Source organism: Phallusia mammillata, chromosome 3 (assembly GCF_965637545.1).
Source record: "Phallusia mammillata chromosome 3, kaPhaMamm4.hap1.1, whole genome shotgun sequence".
In the NCBI taxonomy this organism is placed as follows: Eukaryota; Metazoa; Chordata; class Ascidiacea; order Phlebobranchia; family Ascidiidae; genus Phallusia; species Phallusia mammillata.
In genome coordinates, this window is record NC_137254.1 from 13,967,111 (window position 1) to 13,989,405 (window position 22,295).

The window sequence follows — 22,295 nt, forward strand, 5'->3', positions numbered from 1 at the left end:
TTTGAAAACCTTTTTTTTACTGTTCCCTGTAATCAGGCGTATAAAGTCATATGAAATAATTCCAGGTTAATCATAAATTTCAGTCAGGTATAATTAGTAGGAACTAAAACCTGAATTTAGAACAAATTTTCAGCTAACCAGTAATCTGGTACACACGCGTTTAGTTCATTTCCTAACCCAGGCAGTCTGAAATATGCGTCTGCCTCCACCAAACTGTCCAGTTGTTGGCTATTATCTGTCCACCCAAGCAATTTTTATGCCTTTACTTGGGCGTTAAAAACTTGAAATATTGTGGGAACTTGTGGATTATTACTGCAGCGTACAAAAACTCGAAACAAATCCGTTACCTAAAACGAATTTGTTACTGGAAATTGATTGGTAAAACTACGCTTAACATAGTGGGATTTTCGCTGTGCATTTATTCACATAAACTTGATGAAGTGTGAATTTGTACTTAAAAACCCCACTTGTACAATTTACGACTTTTAAAAATTCGAAACGTTTTTTATTTGCAATCCTCTACTGACATCTAGTAGTCAAAAGAAATGTCCAAAATTTGTTTCGAAATTCGTAACGAGGTTATGGTCAATAATAAAAAAATCGTTTCCGACCATATATAAGGGTTTGGAAAGCACGGTGGCGACCACCGTGGATATTTTGGTTTGTTTATAGCGGTGGTGTACGAAACATCGCAAATTAAAAAATAAATTCGTAAAAGTTTGATTTTAAACAAACGTAATGGCAATATAGCAACAAAACGTGCCGTAAAACTTCAGTGTCTAGTACCTAATTGTTTATGACATCAAACAATTGTTTGTCAGTGCATGTTTGGTCATTATTGTGTACAATGCGAATATATTATAATATATGACTATTTCAGGTGCCACATAGCAACAGCAACTTAAAACATTTTTCAAACTTTCCTAAACCAATAATAAACAGCAACGTGTTAAAAACCAAACAATGTTTCAAACATTTCGTTTTTTTTATAATTTTGACGGACATGTCATGGTATTGAAAGTTTGTTGGGCTTTGAGATTAAACTATTTGTAGTTACACACTTTAGTGACGTCATACTTTACGTCCGCCACCTTGCAGGTTTGTGAAACTCGGCGCCTATAGCGCACTCAAATTGCCACAATGCACAATCAAGACTACAATATTTACAAAAGCCGTTTTTTAGGGTGAAGTTGCCTTATCTGTTTATGCGAGTGTTGTTCGGGCTTAGTTGTTCGTCCACGAAAATTGATGACGACATTTAAAGTCGATAATTACGTTTGTAGACATTTGCTATTTGTGCAATTTATCTTATTGTAGTTCGTTGTTTTAATTGATTTGTGACAATATGTATGAAGAAATCTGAGCCATTTCGTGTACCTTTTTTGTGATTCCATGACGCGTTGCTTATTTTTTTTACTGCTTGCATTGGTTTTACCTGCTCACTTGGTTTCAATGCACAATCATCACTAGAAGAACAGGTGTGTAGTAACAACACGCCAATTTTGAAGCCGTGTACAACACACGACACACTAAGCCGTGTTGTCAGGTGGTGTGTTGTTCAACGACACGCCTGCCGTGTTGTGTGAAGCTGCAGTTTTGCGACACACCTGGTGTGTTGTTTGAACACACTCATACAACACGCGTGTTGCGTGTTGTTTAGAGCTATAAAGCATGACACACCAAATACCGTGTTGTATTTTATTGTAAACAGTACCGTACCAACGAAATGGCGCATATATCGAAGAAACAGAACAGAACAAACAAAGTTATAGCATGAATGTAACGGTGGGAGAAACACTGGTAAAAATACACACAAAAACAAAAGTTCAACTGCATGTCCAATGCTATATAATTGTAATGTACTCAACAAGGCATGTTCAATATCACTACAATAAAAATAACCAGTATTACAATGAAAAATCGAAACCAGAAGAAAACCTGTTCATTTCATTCTTATTGACAACAACACTTGGATAACCAGGCGATGTTGCAAACTGGTCCTGTAAAGTAAATAAGCAGTTATCAAACAAGGTTTTACTGCCAGTTAATGTGATTGAAATCAAAGTTTGTTGGAGTTACTAATGGATCTAATCAAAATACCTGTGTTTCGAAGATGACAACATTACTTTTTTTGTAGCAATTTCCTTTCACAAACAAGCAGCATATGATTATCTAAAGGTTCCCCTATGGCACTTTTGAGAACATCAGTTACGTTTACCATCTGCAAATCAGTAAACACCATATATATTTAAAATATGCTGGAGAAAGAGGCCGATTACTTACATGTCAATTAAACTCACACACCAAATGTCCCTTAAAGATTTCTGGTAGCAAGTGATATTGAGTGTCCCTTAATGTTGATTGTCTAAAAACAAGTAATGTATATAAAGCAATGTGTAAGTAATGTATCCATCAACAAGAACACTAGAATAATATGCTATTGCATAATGAAAAAAGATGTATTTTCTCAAATGTAACTATCTCAAACATGTTTACTTGTTTGCAACTCAGCCATAAACATTGGGTTTAATGCCTACCACATGCCGCCTTTGTAACAAAATTAGTTCCTTCATATAATTCCCTTTGTTGTTCAATTAATCCATGTCAAGCACAGTAAGGTCAGTTGCATCATTAGGTTTTGTACAGGACTCAACAAATTAAACATTGAAATATGTAATCATTAAGCAGAAAGTTCTGGTATAAAGGATTGATATCGTGGAAAGTTAAATTCTTTACCACTTTCAAGCACTTACCAACAACTGTAATAATTTGGCAAAACATGCAAATAGAGGTCACTAAAATGCATGTTTCGTATGCGTTCTACTCGACAGTGATACCAAGTTGTTATGATAACCACTTCGCTCAGTCATTCGGTAACAGTCTAGTCTAATACAAAAAACAACAAGCCATTACAAGATGCACAAACATATGTTTTATACATGCACAAATGTATGTGAAATTGTAAATATATCAACCTTTATTAGATTTGCAACACCATCCTAAAAGTCGTGAATACAATAAAACTTGTCAATAAATACTAAATTACCTCCTATTAGCCTTGATAATAGGTCTCTTACTCTTATCAATTTACTAAGTTTAAGCATAGATAACTTAATTCACCAGATGCGCAACTCGGCGTGATCGCTCAGACAGGTCACGCTTGAATGAACCAGTACACATTGTCTTCTTTACAATGGCGGGTAATGGGTGAAGAGTGAAGATATTGGCAAAAAATCGCAATTTATTGCATTAACCGTCAAATAACTTTGGAATTGAAGTGATAATAAACTTGCAGCTTACGTAAGTGTCATGTACCTCGTGTATTTTATTCGTTTTTAAAAGTTTATTGTGTGTTTTAAAAGGATCACTAACCGTTTTTGTTTGATTGATTTTGTATGTTAAATATACCATGGACAAGACTAAATTATCGTATTTGTGATTTAGTTGTATTTCTGTGTAATAGCTAGGTGAGCCACACCGTGCCAGCCAATGGCAAAAAAACTTTGTTTAAAATTTGCAATCCTGAATTTCAAAGCAACTCTGATATGAAGAAACATTACAGCAATTTACAAAAATGTGTGCTCTTATTGCGTGACCCAACTAAGGTCATAATACATGCTTCATAAAGAAACGTAATATTAATTTCCTTTTAACCCACTTCTGTTGTCAAAATCAAACAGTAATTCTTTTAGAGCAGTGCTTCCCAACCTTTTCCAGATCGCGGCCCACTTAAAAAAAAAATTTTTCTATCGGACCACCGTATAATATTGCGAGAAAACCACAATGAAAAAACTATTCATTTTGTAGCTACGCAAAGACCAAATAAACAAAGCGAGAGTTCATGCATCAAGATTTTACAACTAGTACAAGTACTGTTGTGACGCGACAATCGCAGTTTGTTTGTGTAATAAAGCTTTCTTTAACGTGAAATCTTATGCGCCATGCGGCTTTTATAGTAGTATCATATTTTTAAGAAAAATGGTTAAATTTGAAAGCACGTTCACACAAACTGTGGAACTTTCTTAACCTCTATATTAATATGGTAGTAGTTTGGAAAGCTTCGCGGCCCACCAGAAAGAACGTCGCGGCCCACCGGTTGGGAAGCGGTGTTTTAGAGCATTCATATGTGAAGATCACTTTGAAAAAAGCAATCTGCCGATTATTGGTTGCAGAAAAAAGTTAAAAATTTTCCTAAACAGCAGTACAGGACAAAATTGGTAACATTTCCCATGAACATATAAATGTTTATTATAGCTAAAATCATTTGTTGTGGCCTAGACAAGCAGAAAGGCACCATTTGACAGAAAGGTTGTTTCAGAAGTTAAACACCACAGCATTAAATGTGTTGAGAAAGCTTTCAAACAATTAGGTCCTCATCTGAAAGTCAGTAACAAGTTGTACAATATTTAGAAAAGTTGTCATTTTATGGAAAAGGCAAATACCTTTTGGTAGAACAATATAAAAATAAAATTGTTAAAGCATACATAAGGTACAGTTATGTTTATTAAGAATTAATCTGGGGTTTTGTATGTTGTAATTTTTGTGGTAGACTTTGCATCTCAAGCAATGTCGAGGTTGAATGGGCTCAATTTTATGGATGGCGTGTTAAACCACCATCCTTGGGTATTACTCTATTGAGGAAATCAACTTTAAATGCATTTTTAAGTATGACACCTGCTTTCAAAACAAGAAAGTTTTTATCCTTAGGCTTTTATTGTGTGTGTTTTTTACATCATTACAAGGGAGTTGGATAACTTTAAACTTTGTACGGGAGAAAGCAGGAAAAACAAGAATATTAACAAACATGTCATACAAGCATGGAACGCCCTGACAGGCACAGACATACATATATGTGTTTGTTTGTATTGTAGGCGGCAGGATTTCTTCAAATGGTTGATAAGCGGATCATTGCTAAAATTGATGAAATGGTAAATGAAGGCATATGCAATACTGGGGAGATCATGAGAGGCCTAAAATTATTTGTGGTGCATGAACTGTTTAAAAATGATAATGTGCCATCAAACACAAACTTAAGATTTTTTCCGACAAGAAAGGATGTCGAGAGCCACTTCTACAGGGCATTTTCCAAACGTAAACTGGCTAAAATCGATCAAACAAATGTCCAATGTTTGGTTGACGAGTGGGTCAAGTCTGAAGATCCACAGGACAACATTTTTTTAGACCATATATTCCTAATGTGGTAAACACCACTAATTTAGACCTTACAGATGAAAAAACACCTCCTGTAATTTCATCAGAGCAAACTATGTTGTTTGTCCATCAACTTCATTGGCAGCAAAAACTTCTTCTTCGTTACGGGCAGGACATTTGTCTACTAGATGCTACATATAAGACTTCTAAATATGCCCTGCCTTTGTTTTTTGTGTGGTAAAACAAACATGAACTACCACGTTGTGGCTAGTTTTATCACACAAAATGAGAGGCAAATTGATATTGAAGAAGCTCTTTCGCTTTTGAAGAAAAGGACACCTGGCTGGAAACCAACTTTTTTTATATGACAGACAAATGTGATGCTGAATTACATGCCATTGAAACTTTTTTTCAGGTAAGCTTGTTTTTAATTTTGAGTTATGTAAATGTTTAATGAAAAGACTAATATATAAACTATACTTTTGCAGATTGCCATGTTTTAATATGCGACTTTCATCGTGAGCAAGCATGGGAGCGTTGGGTGAAAAAGTCTGAAAACGGTGTTCGGGATAGCAAAGATGAAGTATGAGCATTTATGAGAGCTATTGCCAGAGCTGAAAGTGAGTAAATTTACCAAACAGCATTACACGATTTTCAGTCATGTGTTCAATGGATTGATAACGATAAACTTCAAAACTATTTTATTAAAACTTGGCTATCACAAAAAGAGGTAAGGAAGGTTGTTAAATAAAAGATACAAGCTAGGTATTTATGACAGGTACGTTTTTAGCGTTGGTTGTGGCTGTATCGAGCAGATCAATTAAAAGTACTTGTTCGCACCAACTATGGTGTGGAAAGACAAAATCGAGTTTTAAAAGAATGCCATACACGTTTCAGAACAGACAAATCTTTATCTGGACTGATTAGAATTTTACACAAAGATTTTCTCCCAGAAGGAAAAACCAAGTAAGCTGCAACAAAAATAGAATTTGTTAGATCCCTGTTTGTACAACATTTGTCAAAGTACTCAACTTGTTAAGGAATATTCACATTTGTCTCATACTTTTTTATTTAATTATAGTTGACTGTCGGTGTATGAAAAAAAGTATGTAATCTAGGTATGAGCAAGAAAACTTAAGATCTTCAAGCAACTACAGAAGTTACAACAGTTCTGTTCCTGACTTTTTACAAAACAGACCAAGAGAATTGGTAAAACATTGTATTCAAAGAATTGGGGAGTCTGCAAATTTGCAATCAAACACAATTGCAAGGAATGGAAATGTATTCTCAGTTAAAAGTGAATCTACTGGCCAAATATACACTGTGCAATTGGGATCAAAGGATGAATTTCCCAAATGCACATGTGCAGATTTTACCCGACACTTCTTGCCATGTAAGCACATGTTTGCTGTGTTTAACAAGTATGATGATGTTGATTGGTCCAGTTTACCTGAATGGTACCACAATTCTGTTCACATGGTGTTGAATCCAAATGTTGTGAACTATATAAGTGCATTAAAACCGAATGAAGAAGCTGTTACAAGTAATATCATTTCAACTTATTCATTGTGTTCAAACACAACTGTGAATTCACCCACTGTTGCAAATGAAGACACTCCAAGACAGCAAACCATCCGGAAATTCAACGATTTGTTGGTTGACATAAAAAATATGTCTTATGATGTAACATCCCAAAAAGCTTTGGAGCAAGGTATCCAAGACCTTCAATCTATCAAAGACAACCTGATGGAAGCCTGTTGTTATGATGATGGACTTAGAATTTCAAAAATTCCAAAACACAAATCTGTTAAAACAAAAAGAAAGGTGCTTTGGTCTGAAAGTGGTGATGAGCTTCCCCGTAAACGACCAAAGGTGAACCCATTTACATCAAGAGTGGGAGCTTCTGCAAATACTCTGCAGCCATTGTACCAAGTGACTACTATGCCTTCCCCTTCACACAAGGTAACTTCAAAAGCTCCCATTGTCAAGCCAATTTTGAACAGTTTTACACCAAGTGTAGAAAGCCTTAGAGGTTACAAACTTAATGAACAAATTTTGGTAAATGGAACACATTACCTTTCAATTGTGGAGTTAAAGTCACTGGAACCAACTTTACCAAAACATGAAGAGCAACTATTAAAAAGAGTTGATGAACGCTTTGTAGCTGGATGGCTTTATGGCGAAGTAATTAACAGTTTTTTGTGGCAGATAGTTTCTGCTAACAACCATACTTTGTATGTCTGTTCTATGGTGGCACAAAACCTTGACAAAAAGGGTCCCATTGAAAATCTTTGGCGTGGCATGTCCCTTACAGACAAAAAGCTTATTTTCATTCCATGGAACCCATCGCAGAGCCACTGGATTCTTTTGACAATTGATATTGAAAACAAAAAACTTATTTACGGATCCTATTGATATGCCTTGTATTAGGACAAGTACAAAGATTCAAGCTGCAAAGGAGTTGGCTACCTACCTGCTGGCTGAAAAATTCCATTTCCATCTAGAATCAGTGGAAGTTCCGAAGCGAACCCCACAAAAAGATTCTTCTAGTTGTGGTGTTTTTATTTGCATGCACGCAAAATGGCTTGCAGCAGGCACAAACCTTATGCAACCCGCTTTCACAGTTGTATATCGAAAAAATATGTTCCACTGTATTTCTGGTAACTGTCTTCAAGGAAGTCTGAAGAGAGACCAGTGTAAAATATGTCAAACTGGCACTATGTTAGACAATACCAGCGTTATGAAAGGGGAATGGGTTAAGTGTGTGAGATGTAAACAAGGTTTTCACACCAGCTGTCTTTACACAATTTCACAATGTTCCATTGTGGACAATAGGCTTATATGCCCTTAAATGCTGCAATATCTAGTTGTGCATGTAATAGACAAGAAAAGTTTATCAGTATCAGTACAAATGCTTTGAAAGTGTTATTACCTAACAAGCATTTTTCCTGAAACACATTATTGTGGTCAACCCCTAAGCTTTTTAGCTTGAACGCCTGAGTGTGGTTAACCCTTAAGCATTTAGCTTGAACGCCTGAGTGTGATTGACTCACTGCAATAGTATTTTACTATTACGGCAAGAAGTTTTGAACACTTCAACAGGTGTGGTTAGCCTTAAGTCTGCAGATTTAAACCCTGCAGTCTTGAACGCTTAAAGGTGTGGTTGTACTGCAAACCCCCAGTTTCATAGGGCTACTGGCGAGGCGTCTGGGTTATCAAAAATGCCAGCGACCACAAATGAGAGCCCCATGGGTGTGGTTGGAATTCTCATGATAGTTTACATAAGTTCTCATATTAGTAAATACAATCCTAAATATTGTTATCTTTTTATCATAAACATAACTGCCAAAGAAATTGTGTATATGGAACGCATTATGCAGACTAAAACTTTCAAAAACGACACCATAAACAACTTGTTCATTTTATTTCTCTTCTTTCTGCAAAGCATAGCAACAGTTTCAAAAAACTTTACACTTAAGGGCTTTTACCATACTTAAATTTTCCGCCAGGGTGTCCTGTTTTGGTGCCTACAAAAATGGTGATGTCATTATCTCTATCATAGACATAATCAATTGGTAAAAACACCTTACTGTAACCCACTGTTATTAATAATTCCACATACTTACATCTTCCGCTGGGGTGTCCTGTATTAGGGCCTACAAAAATGGTGATGTCATTATCTCTATCATAGACATAATCAATTGGCACAAACACCTTACTGAAACCCACTGTTATTAATATTCCACATACTTACATTTTCTGCCGGGGTGTCCTGTTTTGGTGCCTACAAAAATGGTGATGTCATTAGCTCTATCAAAGACATGATCAATTGGCACAAACACCTTACTGAAATCCACTGTTATGTCACATACTTACTTTATTTTTAAATGGGACTCTTCTTAGGTCTAAAAACACAATGTTGTTATCTATTTTATAAACAGGCATATTTAAAAAATGGTCTTACTTCTATGATTAAATTTGTTTCTGGGAAGCCATCTGTAAATAATAATGCAATAGATGGATTAATTACTCCAAATTTCAGTTACACCCCTTTGCTTACTCTGCATTAGGGTATATTTTATTTTGTCTGTAAAATATAAGACATATAATAGTAACACATTGTACGGTAATGATTATAAACAGGTCACTTACTGTTGTAGGGCCCTGAATTGCCGGTAAGGCATAAATCTGTAAAATTGAACATATATACAGCATTTCCATTTATGTTAAGTCATCTGCCACACAGATTTCCTAATTAGCAATCAACTGTATTACCTTCGTTGCCGATTTTCCCTTTGTGTCTGTATAATAAACAGAATGAATTAGGTTGTCTTGCTAAATTTTGAACGACTACTTGACAATTTAAAACAACTCACTTTGCTGTCAGCAACCTGCCGCAGCTCCACGTGACAGTTTTTGCAATTAATAAACTTTATATCCATTGCTCTACATGAAAATTAATAAATTTAATGTCCATTTTATAAAACAAACACAACATAATTAAACTACACACCACGACCAAATAATGTAAGTACACTTTCAATAATACGCCTTTTTGGCGCGGATCGCTCTATTGCGCCACCTACCGGAAATTAGGTCATTTTGGGGGGTAGATCCTCGTTATCGTGTTAGTAGCTCTACCGGTACGCGAAGGTCTTTTAGGTGGTACGCGAGTAGATTTCGTTTTTTTTTTGCACAAAAACCTGGATTCACAACTTTATTTTTTGTTTATCTGGTTTTGTTTACAAAAAAACGTTACCTAAGCCTATTCTTATTGTTACGTAACTACTACTGTTGTGACGTGTTATTGCGATCTTCAAAATACAGGCCATGTCAATTGTCAGCACACAGTTGTTTTGAAAAACCGTAAAAAGAATCACAGTTGTTTTGAAAAACCGTATAACGGTGTGGCGCAGTGGGCGTTAATCATGTCAAGCAGCGAAAATGCATGTAACAAAAATCTCATTAAATTTAGTTGTGGCGCTTTAGTGTTATTTTAGTAGGCCAATATTCTTCTTCTCCATTCAATATGATTCGATCAAATTAGTTGTTCTGCAAGAAGTGGTACGAGGTCGTAAAAAGGTTGGGAACCCCTGGTATATATGAAGTGTAAAAATTGGATTCAAACGATCTACTAGCTGATATTCGTTAAAACAAAACATTATGTTTATCACGGCGCTACAACCAATAAATGTTTGTAAAATTCCGCTGGTAATTAGTCTAATCCCCGGGATTTGTTATTTTTCATTGTCAATTTTCCCTCACACACACGCGCTTTTTTTCTCGCCCAGTGTTGGACAAGCTATATTACTAATGTAGTCGTATATTTTACTAGTAGTGCAGAACGGGTTTTTGTTCGCACTGTACATCCTTTTAAAATACTTTTGAAGGGTGCGTAAAATTGTGGTTTGGTGTGTTTCTTTCTTCAAAGTTAGGTTTAGTCGCGTAATTGTTTTCTTTTCCACTGCGTTTTTCGAGGCATAGAAAGCATGCATTACTTTTACCTCCATATTCAACCCACCGAGCTTTATATCCTACTATTGCGCTTTTGCTATACCTTTTCATAATCTCATCATATTTTTCTTGTGTTACCGTAATTTCGCTAGTTATGCGCTTATCATGGGGTTGGGGTAATGTTTCCAGCTCTGTTTTGCTTTAGCCTTCCTTTTTGCTTGCATACTTTATAATGCAACCGCGAAGGTTGCATTTCAGTGCTTGGATTTAGGAAATAAATCTCCGATGTTTAGCTGCTATTTAATCACTATCTTTGTTCGTTGTGCCACCAGTCTACACAATTGTCTGATGTTAGTAGGTCTAGCATATTTTTCGAGCGTACATGTGAATGCTTACTTAGGCTTTTTCGTAATGGCGCCGTTCAAAACTATGCTTTCAGCAAACATGATTTTTGACTTTGAGCAGCCTTCTTGGATTCCAATCCAAACGCAGTCGGAGGCTTTAAGCAGATTTTAATACAACGCATCTTCAATCGGCATTCATTAAGAAACTTACGAATCAGGTTTTCAGTGAAGTTAATGCGATCATTCCCTTTAGCAAAGTACTGCAATACGACTGTAGAACACCGAACATTTACAATGCCCGCATGTTTTTGTGCAATCAAGTTATTGCTAGCAAGAAGTAAAAACCGAAAATGCGCAACAATAGAAAGTTTCAAGAGGAAAGGAAGTGACAGAAACTATAATGAAATATGCGAGCAAATAGTTGCAAAAATGGTCCAATAACAGTAAAGTGAAAAATAAATCAATGTTCGATATCAACTGTTTCAAGCCTTGTGAAAGGTGAAAAGGGATACTTCAATATATCCTTCCACGTTTCGAACGTTAAAACAATAGCTAATAGGTTGCAAGAAATTGCTGCTGCAAATAGCTCCAACTCCACATACAAGTTACTAAGTATTGCTACAATATCAGTTGAAATGCAAAGGAGGGACATAAAAGCTGTTCGTTTGATCATTTGTAGCCCGGCAATGCCATTTACTCCTGGCTGGGCGCATTTAAATGGATAGAGAAAAAGGAATAGTAGTAAGCACTGGCCACCAAAATCAATTGCACTTCCCCCTATTAAAGGCCACACAGCATTTCCGTCAACATGTTTACACCCATACCCAAATGACTGAAATCGTTGAGTAATCGAGTATCCAATGCAAGCAGTAAATATGCCTGGATTCAGAAAGACAATGCTCAACCAATTTAGTACTTTAATCCAACGTTTGTAAAGGTGATTCAAAAGCGAACTTTTGTAGAAACATCGTTGTTTGTACCACAGAAATGTGTAAACTGTACATGTATTAAAACCTAGCACCATGGCCATGACTTTTGTTAAAGTTTGACATGTGTTCGTTGATCCTAGAAAGTAACCAACATTTATATAACATAAGTCAAGCACGGTGTATATGACGACTAGGATGGACGCTACACTAGTCAACATGTACATAACCCATACATTTCTGTCTCCACTTGTATACTTGTTGTATGAACAACCATAAGCAAATATTGCAATAGTCAAGTAAATGGTAAAGCATAAGTTGCATCTATCGTCTGCCAAGCAATTTTTTGAGAAGAATTTTTCGTTCTTTCTTCGATGTCTGCGAGAGTGGAAACGTTGAATTCCATCTTTCAGCAAAATCCAAAACGTAAACTACAATTTTCAATCAATAATAATCTGCCAAACCAAGCCTGAGTATAACGTCATACAATGTCAACCGCAGTTATAAGCAGCACAGCATATAAGAAACCATACTTCCTTCTTTAACGCGAACGTCTGATTGTGAAGTGTTTCGGTCCGACAATGAACTGAAACTCAGAAGTGAAAGTCCGAAAGTTTCGGATTAGACCCTAAAGTTAGATTTATCAAAGTTTAAATCAGGGAGTCGAACCGCTTGTTATATGGGTTCAGGTTCACCATTTATTGGTTGGATCAAAATATTTCGTCCGAACCGAGATGCAGTGTTTAAATTGGTTTAAGTTCCATTTTTTCAATTTTAATTTTACTCTTCATCTACAGTCTACACAGAACTCCAAGATAATTTTGGCGGTGCGCTGCGCGACACATTATGTTTTATACCAGTGGTTTTTAACCGGTGGGAAATTTCCCACTAGTGATTGTGGATATTAACATGCCTACTGTTAGAGGGACAGATCCTGTGAATAGCATTTATGTTTACCCAACAAGAAATCACTCAGTGATCACCTCCAATGATAGTGGTATCTTTAACTGGAAACAATCAGAGGCTGAAAAGATCAAAAAGACCTTCCTGAGGAAGTGTGTACGGGCAAAGGTCCTGTTACCATCGAATAGCAGAAAGGGAATTGACTTCGATTTGCTGCTGATACAACAGCAGAGGAGAATCGCAAGACAAGATGTTATTAGAAAAAAACGTGGGCATTACAACCGCGATGGACGAATTCAGAACAGGTCCACACCCACGTCTAGGGAGGTTTACGCGTTTAAAACCGGTCTACACAAAAAGTATGAACGCAAATTTATTTGGCTGTTCCACAAGCAGTCTTGTTTTCGCCGCAAGTGGACGTATGAAGTAGACAAAACCCGTTTACGAAAAAAAGTCAAAAACAAGTGCGACAGAGTAAGGTACCGTCGAAGACAGGCTATCAAAAGAAGTTATGAACACGTTACTGCAGTTACGGACACAATTTTGAACAAATCGGACGTAGTTTTAGATCGGGATGCAGAGTCATTGCTTATCAGAGGACTAAATTTTGTGCCAACCCCTTGTTGGAACAGCCGTACTGAGGAAGCAGAGTGGATGAGCATGGCGTCGCATATCAGACGCATAGAATGGGCGGATATATACAAGGATAAGGAGAATTTGGGTCAAACAGATATACCCGGCAAACTGAGAATTCCGAAAATATCTCGACCACACAGAGATGATTTAAGTGAGGAGGCAACAGTGTATGTTGAGTTGATCGAAGCAAAACTCAGAAACCTCGGCCCCAGAGTTCGGGCGGCATACAACTTGCACAACAATTTGGCACCACCGCTCAGGAGAAGCCTCACTTTTTTAGCCACAGCAGTTCGCAATAGAACCATTGTTGTTTGCCGGTCTGACAAAGACGGCAAAATTGTAATAGTCTCTTTTAAGGACTATGATGCAATTATGAGAAGGGAAATGGCTGACTATGAGTTGGTGGCTACAGACCCTCGCACTCTGGAAGTCATGGTAAAAAACGTAAAGACCGCCGCTGAACGATATGCCATTGGACTGTTCAACCTGTCGGTCATATCCAAGGAGTTGCTTTTTAGTACGGTTGGCGTCAAACAGTCGAGTAGTCGGTTCGACAAGGTTCCGGGCCCCACTGCAAAGCACTTCGCCAATACCAACCCAGCATATGTATATCCGCTGTTTAAAACTCACAAACTGCAAAAGGATGTCCTAAAGGAAGTGACAGCTTTAGAGATCCCGGTCAGACTAGTACAAGCAGCAGGGAACACCTACCTCTCTCGCTGTACAATGCTTTTAGAATCTTTGCTTAAGCCAATTTGCATAGATTACTGTACCAAAGGTGTCAATGAATACTGCAAGGACACTCAAGACTACCTTAAAGCATTGGTTGCGTGGCAGTTGCAAACTAGTCAGTTGCATCAAGAAACACCGGAACTATTTATTGTGGCTGCAGATGTTGCCGGACTTTATCCTAACATCCCTAGAGATTTGATAACGAAGTCTCTTTCTCGAGCCCTTCGTCGTCACACTGCGATCCCGACCACGGCTCGTAAGTGCATTGTCGAATTTGTAATATTTACGATAAATAATGCAATTATACAGTACGGCGGAAAAGCATACAAACAGAAAGAGGGCATTGCCACCGGTGAGAACCATTCTGTTTCCCTAGCCAACATAGCTATGCACTATGTTGTGGAGTCGGTCGCCCCAGCAATAAGAAAAGCTGAGATATTTAAAAGGTACATCGACGATATTCTGTGGATTTCGTTTGGACGGGAAGCCACCAAGGAAATAAAGTCAGCGTTGCAAGCTGCTTTTCACAAATCCGGTTTAAAGCTCACATTTCGGGAATTTTCCAATAGAGATCGGAAAGGGAGTGTGGAATTTCTTGATGTTTTGCACTGCTATTCAAGTGATACAAAGTTACATTTCGTCACCAAAGACCACGTGAAACAAACAAGCAAACACCGTTGCTTCCTGCACGGAACTTCCCATCACCCTTCACATGTATTTAGGGGCATTGTGTTGGGTGAGGCCAGCAGATTAAGGAGGCTGAATGAGTTGGACAAAGACTATTTCACCAGTCTGGAACGACTCAGGGAAAAGTGCCGAAGATCTGCGTTTCCCGAACGCATTACAGAACAGTGTTTAAGTGTTTCGAAAACTTGGATGAAACGGTTCGCGTCACCAACTTGTCAATCCCGCAAACCAAGGATAGCTCGGGGTACAGCTTTCCCACAGGCCTTGAAGTTAACAGCTAAGGAAAGGGACTTACAACTTTCCGCGACTGTAGTTTATAAAAGAGCAAGTACCCTGGGGAACCTTCTGACTAATTACAGAAGCTTGGCCCATGCGTCAAAACAGCCCGTCGGCCAGTCGCGCCCTTGCGAAAAGTGTGCTTTGTGTGGCAATCATGGTCGTCATAAGAGCATGGTTTATAAACAGCGCAAGTTCACAACACACGGACAAGTTTTAGAATTGAAGCAAGACCTGGACTGCAAGTGCTACGGCATATATGCGGCTACTTGCAACATATGCAGCGCGCAATACATTGGACAAACAAAAAACCGGTTTAGCACCCGTTGGACACATCACAGATCCACATGGAAAGAACACAAAGTAAATGAGGAAAATGACAATGCAGCATTATTGCACCACTACGCCACAAAACACACAGCAGTTTTTTCGACACACCCCGACATAACACAATGTTTTAGCGTAACGTTTCTACAGCAGCCGGCACCTAAAGACCTGGATGCATGTGAAGCCAAGTGGCTTAAAATAACACAGGCCACCATCAATATTCAAAAAATGGTTTTACCTAGATTGCGCTGATCCGCAGAGTTATTTCTAATCTTGCGTGTGTCTGTTGACGTTATCTTTTTCCGTTTTACGCCTCTCACCTTTTCTCCTTTTTTCCGACGTTGCGTCTGTTTTTTCGTCCTCATTACATTTACGCTTTTGTGCTCGTGTAGACAGTGTTAACCAAACTAGACATAAATGCTTTTAGTGTTTTAAGTTTTTTACTATTTTATTTTGTATGCTTTTACATCTGTTCTCTTTTAATTTACCTTCGTTGTTTGCAGTTTTTAGAGACTGACGATGCCTGAATAGGTGAAATATATATCTCGAATATACCAACACAGTGTCTACTGATTTTGAGTCAGAAGCATTTGCTTCTTAATTAATCATTTACTGAAAGAATTTTGACTCAGTGATCGTGGATATTAACATGCCTACTGTTAGAGGGACAGATCCTGTGAATAGCATTTATGGGAAATTTAATGTTTTTAGAGGGATATTACGTGAGTCAGAAGTCACCAAACTCAGGCCCGTGGGTTGAAATTAACCATTGAAAGTTAATTTAATACAATATTTTCCGCAACAACATGTAAGATTAACTTCACCTAGTTTTACAAGGCGCATAAAAATCTAAAATCGTTTGTTACGTCACAGACATTACTAAAAGGATCAATGACTTTGTTATTGTTCGCGAATAAATGCATTTGGACTGTTGATTGTGATGCGATAAATGACTATTGCAAGCACCTGAGATTTTTCAAAATCCCACACAATTTTACTTAACCACGAAATCACTAAATAAGATTTCAGTGTACCTTTAAGGTTTCGACCAAATCGCTTCACAAAATTATTTTGATTAAAGAATCATTTTTTGTTGGACACAAAACATCATTATAAAATTAACAGAGTGGGAAATTCGGACTTGGTGATTTACTTTAGTGGGAAACCACACCAAAAAGATTAAGAAGCACTGTTTTATACGCCTACTCAATCAGGTGTCATGTTTTATACGCCTACTCCATCATATTATCAACTTTTATGTCCTTTACCCAAAGTACCTACTATATCCGGCAATCAAAGAATTCCCAACTAAATAATTCAAGCGTCTTTCTGTGCTATACGCTCTCTAGATAGGACGTGCCTTGTTACACTGCTGTGCAGTCATGTATATTGTTGCCGCATTACCTACGGCGGGTGTGTCAAACTCGTGGGGTTCGAGTGCCAAATTGCAGTTTGAAATTATGTTTAGGGCTGCATGTGATTTTTAATCCAGTTTTATACACTTAAAACACAATCTTTTCCACTACGACAGTCGCATTGCAGATCCCTATTTCACCAACAGACGCCAATCACCTGCTTGTTTTTAAAATTGCAGATGTAAAGAAATAGGTTTATACATACCGTCTACTGACTCCCCAAAAGTCCAGATTAATTTCCATTTTGATACTGAGATTGAACTACACAGTATGAAGATCAGTTTTAACTGTCTATTACGCCATAATATATATTGCGACGCTTTGGTGCATGTTTTTCGCATTGTTTGCACACAATAGGCCTACAAAAAGTCTGGCGCATATGGCTGATAAGCTAGTAACACTCTTTTCAGTAACACAAAATCTGTTTAGAGCAGTTTGCCTAAGGAATTGTAATTACATCACAGCCGTCAGTACATTATCCTACGGCCGCATGTGGCTGTGAGGTTTGAGGAACGGTTTAATTACTATCGTTCTATTCATAACGTATTAACTAATGTTTGTAAATTAAATTTCTGTAAATGCCTGGTTAAATATTAACTTTTACTTTGAAAAGTGAGAAACAATATCATTATAATTAGATAAAAATCTGACAAAATACTAAAATTTTTGTTGACACCACTGGTCTACGGCCTCGTCTCACAGGAAGCAATTAAGTAGTCCCGGGTTAAACGTTACATGTAGGTTTAAATGCATATAAACGGTATTAATATGGTGAATGCATGCAGTAAAAAGCAATATAGGGCAGTAAAAAAAATCAAACAAAATGCATTATCTTTACACGAAGCAATTGTGCTAACAAAAGACCACTAAATTATTGTTTTAGATTTGTAGCCGAACTAATTTTACTTTACCAAATTTACATGCTGTTTTCCAAATTGTCTGGTTGGTTAAATGTAATTAGATTGGACGGTTTTTAAAAGGCGGCTTAATTTCTCTGTTAAGTTGCACAGTCCCAATGTTTTACTCGAAATGGACGTTGCTATTAGTATGAACCGGCTTGTGTGATGTAAAATCTCTTTGTTGGAGTACATAAAGTACCCTATCTATTTGGAAGGTGACAATTTGTTTAAAGTGAGGCTTCTCTTGCGCTCGTTTTCACCCAGTACACATTTTTCTAAAATCTTTCCCTTACAAGATTAATCTTTTGCACGAGAGTCTGTGCCCCAAAGCTAGGCAATAAGATCGCAAGCAACGAAAGCGACGCGCTGGCAACGAAAGCGACGCGCTGGCTTAGGCAATGACGAAATAGCACAGGTGCATTTAAATTTAAAACACACTTGACCCAGAAACAACAAGTCTCTTCGAATATTCTTATTAATGCGATGACTTTTATGACAAGCACTTATTTCACTTATTATGAGCCAATTATTCGAATAGTCAGCACTGACTTAATATAAATAACAATCGTAGGGTACAACGTAGGTAAAACTCGAAACGATATTACTTTTACGGTCAACGCGCACAATTTGTTGAGTTCACGTCAACAACTATCAGTAAAAAAGTGGCATACGAACAAACTGATAAAATAGTTTGTGCGCAAGAGTGCTCGAAAGGCGTATAACGTTGTGTCAAAAGAAGTTGTGACTGTTGTGCACTGACTTGTAACTGAAAAGAAAAAAAGGCAGTTGTGCATTCCGCAAGCGCTTTTATTACAAGTACGAGTGTCTGACTCCCTTCGCTATTTGGGCATCTGTTAGATTACTTCAGGCAAGCCGAAAACATTGTTATTACACAGATATCTATCTGCACCAGAGCAGCATAGGTATAAATTTTTAAGGGTTGTTTTAGGAATCTAGGATGTTGTGTAAAGTTTTCGCTCTATCAACTGTGCAGATTTGCTTCGTTGCGCTAACAAATGCTGATCGTTCTATTGATTCGCATAAACACAGTAGTTTCACGCGAAGAAATATTCTTATTCATGGTGCCATGCAATGAGGTTAATTACTTTTGCTTGTTTCTTGTGCCAGAAGGAAGTGGTACAGAATTGCTCTTTGTAAATGTTTTAGCATGTCGTTAAGTTCGCATTAAAGTCGGTGTGATTTACAATTTGTTTTACAACAATAATGGAGTATTATATGCTTGATAAAAAACGTTGCATACCGTCACTGACATTCTACATAAGCACTTCGTGAAGTATAATAAGGTTGAAAATTCGTTGACCCAGTTTACCACAGCAAACAGTAATTATTTCCTGTCCCTGTAGAAACAATTAAGGAAGTTGTTGTAACTTAAATGCTGCATTCTGGTGGCGGTTGTTATGCAGTTTCATCTCATAACTTCTGGACATTATCAGTAGTCTGGAGCAGTATTTCTTAAACTGTGCGTCGCGACGCCCTGGTGCGTCGTTTCCTTTTTCCAAGGGCGCAGAATAGTTCCGTTTCGTGACTTTTGTTATTGTATCAATAACAGAAATTAATAACAAGTTTCCTCATTAACTTTTATTTGCTGGTGCGCCGCAAGTCCAGAAACCTTTTCCAGAGGCGTCGCAATAAAAACAAGTTTGAGAACCACTGGTCTAGAGCAGGGTCACTCAAACTTTCTTGCTCTGCGACCCCGTTTTGAAACAGAAATTTCTAATTTCAATACATAATCTATATTGTGACGCTTGTTGTATCTGCTTTTTCGCATTGTTTGCACACAATAAGCACACAAAAAGTTGGGCACTTGTGGCCTCTATAGGGTGGTAATACCCCTTTAAATTCTAAATGTGCTTAGAGCAATTTTAATACACGGGATTGATGTTTAAACAATAAATATACGCACGTATACCATTTATTGTAACTGACATAATAATGTTATATTACGCCCACAGTTTGAGAAACCCTGGACTAGAGTACGCATGATGAAATAAATGTTGATATTTCTTTGTTTGTCTTTTATTATCTGAACGTTCGTTGTCTACAGTGCAAAAATAGTTTGTCGCATCATTTCGATGAAACAGAAAGTACATTTGTTTTTATTTTTGGCAGGTATAACACTTTGTGAACAAGCTGCGACAAAGAAAATGAGCATTCTGCAAGTGGAGCCGCAACACACGCGGTCAGTTCAGAACAATGAGCGATCCCATCGTTGTAATGTTTGTGAGAAAACATTTTGTTACTCAAATGTGTTAAAAACTCACATGTTGACTCACAGTAAAGAAAAGCCACATCGATGTAATGTTTGTGAGAAAACTTTCAGACAGCAAGGACATTTGATAACTCATATGGTGACTCACACGAAAGAGAAACGCCATAAATGTGACGTATGTGACAAAAGATTCAGTCACGGCCAAGGTTTAAAAACACACATGCAAATTCATACTGAAGAGAAAGCGTACAGATGTGATGTTTGTGACAAAAAGTTTGTGCAAAAAGGAAATTTGAAAAGACACATGGTAACTCACACCAAAGAGAAGCCCCATCGATGTGATGTATGTGAAAAAAGATTTGCTAATAGTGTTGGTTTGAAATCACACATGTTGATTCACATCAATCAAAAATCATATCGTTGTAATGTTTGTGAAAAGAGATTTAGACACAGTGGAAGTTTGAAGTCGCATATGTTGACCCACACAAAAACAAAACCCCATCGATGTGATGTTTGTGACAAAACATTTCGCCGACGACATCATTTGACAGAACACTTTTTAATCCACACAAAAGAGAAACCACATCGATGTGAAATATGTGAGAAAACATTTAAAATGATATGGGATATGAAAAAACACATGATGACGCACAGTAAAGAGAAACACCTTCGCTGTGATATATGCGAAAAAAGATTCTGCACAAGAGAAACTTTAAACCAACACGTGATGATTCACACAAGAGAAAAAAAATTTCATTGTGATGTTTGTATGAAAAGATTTCGCCGCAATGATACTTTAAATCGACACATGTTAACCCATACCAAAGAAAAATCTCATAGATGTAATGTGTGTGACAAAAGATTTGCATTAAAAGGATATTTAAAAACACATATGCTGACTCATACCAAAGAGAAACCATTCTGTTGTTACATATGTGGGAAAAGATCTCGCCAAAAGGGACATCTGAAATCACACATGCTCACCCACACCAATGAGAAACCCCATCGATGCGAAATATGTGAGAAAGCGTTTAGCCACAGGGTGAGTTTGAAAGCACACATGCGGACTCATCAGAAACTCCGTGAAAGTTTACCCGCATAACAGAGACATTTCTGCCACAAAAACGTATTTAATGCGGCTAACTTCGGGCGTATTGGGCTGGTTTGAAAAATGTGTGGCAAGTTGGAAGTGCAAAATTTGACTCAGACGAAAAGCCACTTCGACGTGATTTCCTTTTCATAATAAATTAGCCTTGTTGTATTTTAGACTTTGACTCACATAATTTTCTGTCGATGTTTTGTTTCTGTACTGATTTACTTTTAAAAACTAGCAAATCTAAACCTTTTTTTTTTGACTGTACAAATTGTTCTGCCAAGTGCAAAAATTGCTGGGGTTTATGATGTGTGTTCATTGCGCTGTTTTGCATAGAAACTAGGCAAAAAATGTTTCTCGTATCTGGCCCGAAACCGCCTTTCAAAATAAACGTTTTAGCCCCTGAAGTTAACAAATTGTGAAATCAGGTCGAATCAAATCCGTTTCGGAGAAATTCACGCCCTGATGACAATAACCAATAAAAATGTGTTTGCTATTGCAATGAATGCAAGGCCCAACGGGAATATCCAAATATGATAATATCCACCAAAGAAAGTCTGGCATTGTTCTCGACAAATACCTAAGCGTGTGTGCCAATAAAACTTTTCTGCTATATTTGAGTGTTATATTTTGATACAGCGATTTAGACCCAGGAAGCGTCTCAACAAAGTGACGAAAAAGATGGAGGAAGGGAATTAATCAAAGGTACAGGTCTGTATTAAAAAATATGCAGATCGTAAAGCATACGATGACATTTTCGTTACACGCGAGTTACTAAGCCAGATAGTTTTTCGTAACAGAGACACTTTCAAATTTTTCTCCGAAAACATCATCCTTCGCCAATTCCCACAATTCTTCTCGGGCACAGTGTTTAAAGTACTCTCCGCTCATTTGAGTAATTTCATCGTCCAATGAGCAGTACAGAATAGTTTTGGGAGCATATATCGGTTTTCTGCGTAAAATAATATTTTAACTGAAATAAGTGCTTTTGAAATCAGATACGGTCCCAACCATTGGCGTCCGCAGCGGGGGGCAAGAGGGGGCGCGTTTTTATTACGTCATTGATGGATGTGTCAAAAAGCCATTATGTGAGATACCTTCACTGTGTCTGTTGTTACATCTGATATCGTGTATGTAAATTCTACCTCCGTTAAAAATCGTTTGCCAACCTACCAAATATTTCAGTAATATTTAATATTGTGTTTTTTGCAGGGGTGTCCAA

The 22,295-nt window shown here is 37.4% G+C and overlaps 2 protein-coding genes and 2 long non-coding RNA genes across 5 annotated transcripts; 2 read left to right on the top strand and 2 right to left on the bottom strand.

Moving 5' to 3' along the window:
- Positions 1–1,807: 1,807 nt before the first annotated feature.
- Positions 1,808–2,593, bottom strand: LOC145219032 (uncharacterized). Of its 2 annotated transcripts, none has more exons than XR_013857810.1 (4): positions 2,538–2,593; positions 2,305–2,365; positions 2,101–2,221; positions 1,808–2,000 (listed from the first exon to the last, which is right to left on the bottom strand). It is a non-coding gene; the product is annotated as an uncharacterized LOC145219032 (long non-coding RNA). The 2 variants fall into 2 exon arrangements; XR_013857809.1 differs by having other exon boundaries at positions 2,301–2,365.
- A 6,693-nt stretch (positions 2,594–9,286) lies between these two features.
- On the bottom strand, positions 9,287–9,578 carry LOC145219055 (uncharacterized). The gene is made up of 3 exons (XR_013857833.1): positions 9,528–9,578; positions 9,427–9,452; positions 9,287–9,339 (listed from the first exon to the last, which is right to left on the bottom strand). It is a non-coding gene; the product is annotated as an uncharacterized LOC145219055 (long non-coding RNA).
- Positions 9,579–13,170: 3,592 nt separating this feature from the next.
- LOC145218949 (uncharacterized) lies at positions 13,171–15,994 on the top strand. The gene has a single exon (XM_080086366.1). The coding sequence runs from the start codon at positions 13,433–13,435 to the stop codon at positions 15,686–15,688; it is 2,256 nt and encodes a 751-aa protein (XP_079942492.1). The 5' UTR covers positions 13,171–13,432; the 3' UTR covers positions 15,689–15,994.
- Positions 15,995–16,445: 451 nt separating this feature from the next.
- Positions 16,446–21,688, top strand: LOC145218960 (uncharacterized). Its single transcript, XM_080086382.1, has one exon. The coding sequence runs from the start codon at positions 19,844–19,846 to the stop codon at positions 21,080–21,082; it is 1,239 nt and encodes a 412-aa protein (XP_079942508.1). The 5' UTR covers positions 16,446–19,843; the 3' UTR covers positions 21,083–21,688.
- The last annotated feature ends 607 nt before the right edge of the window (positions 21,689–22,295 follow it).

Bases quoted from the DNA above. Each gene is read 5' to 3' on its own strand.
- LOC145218949 (XM_080086366.1), top strand. From the start codon at position 13,433: ATGAGCATGGCGTCGCATATCAGACGCATAGAATGGGCGGATATATAC.
- LOC145218960 (XM_080086382.1), top strand. From the start codon at position 19,844: ATGAAACAGAAAGTACATTTGTTTTTATTTTTGGCAGGTATAACACTT.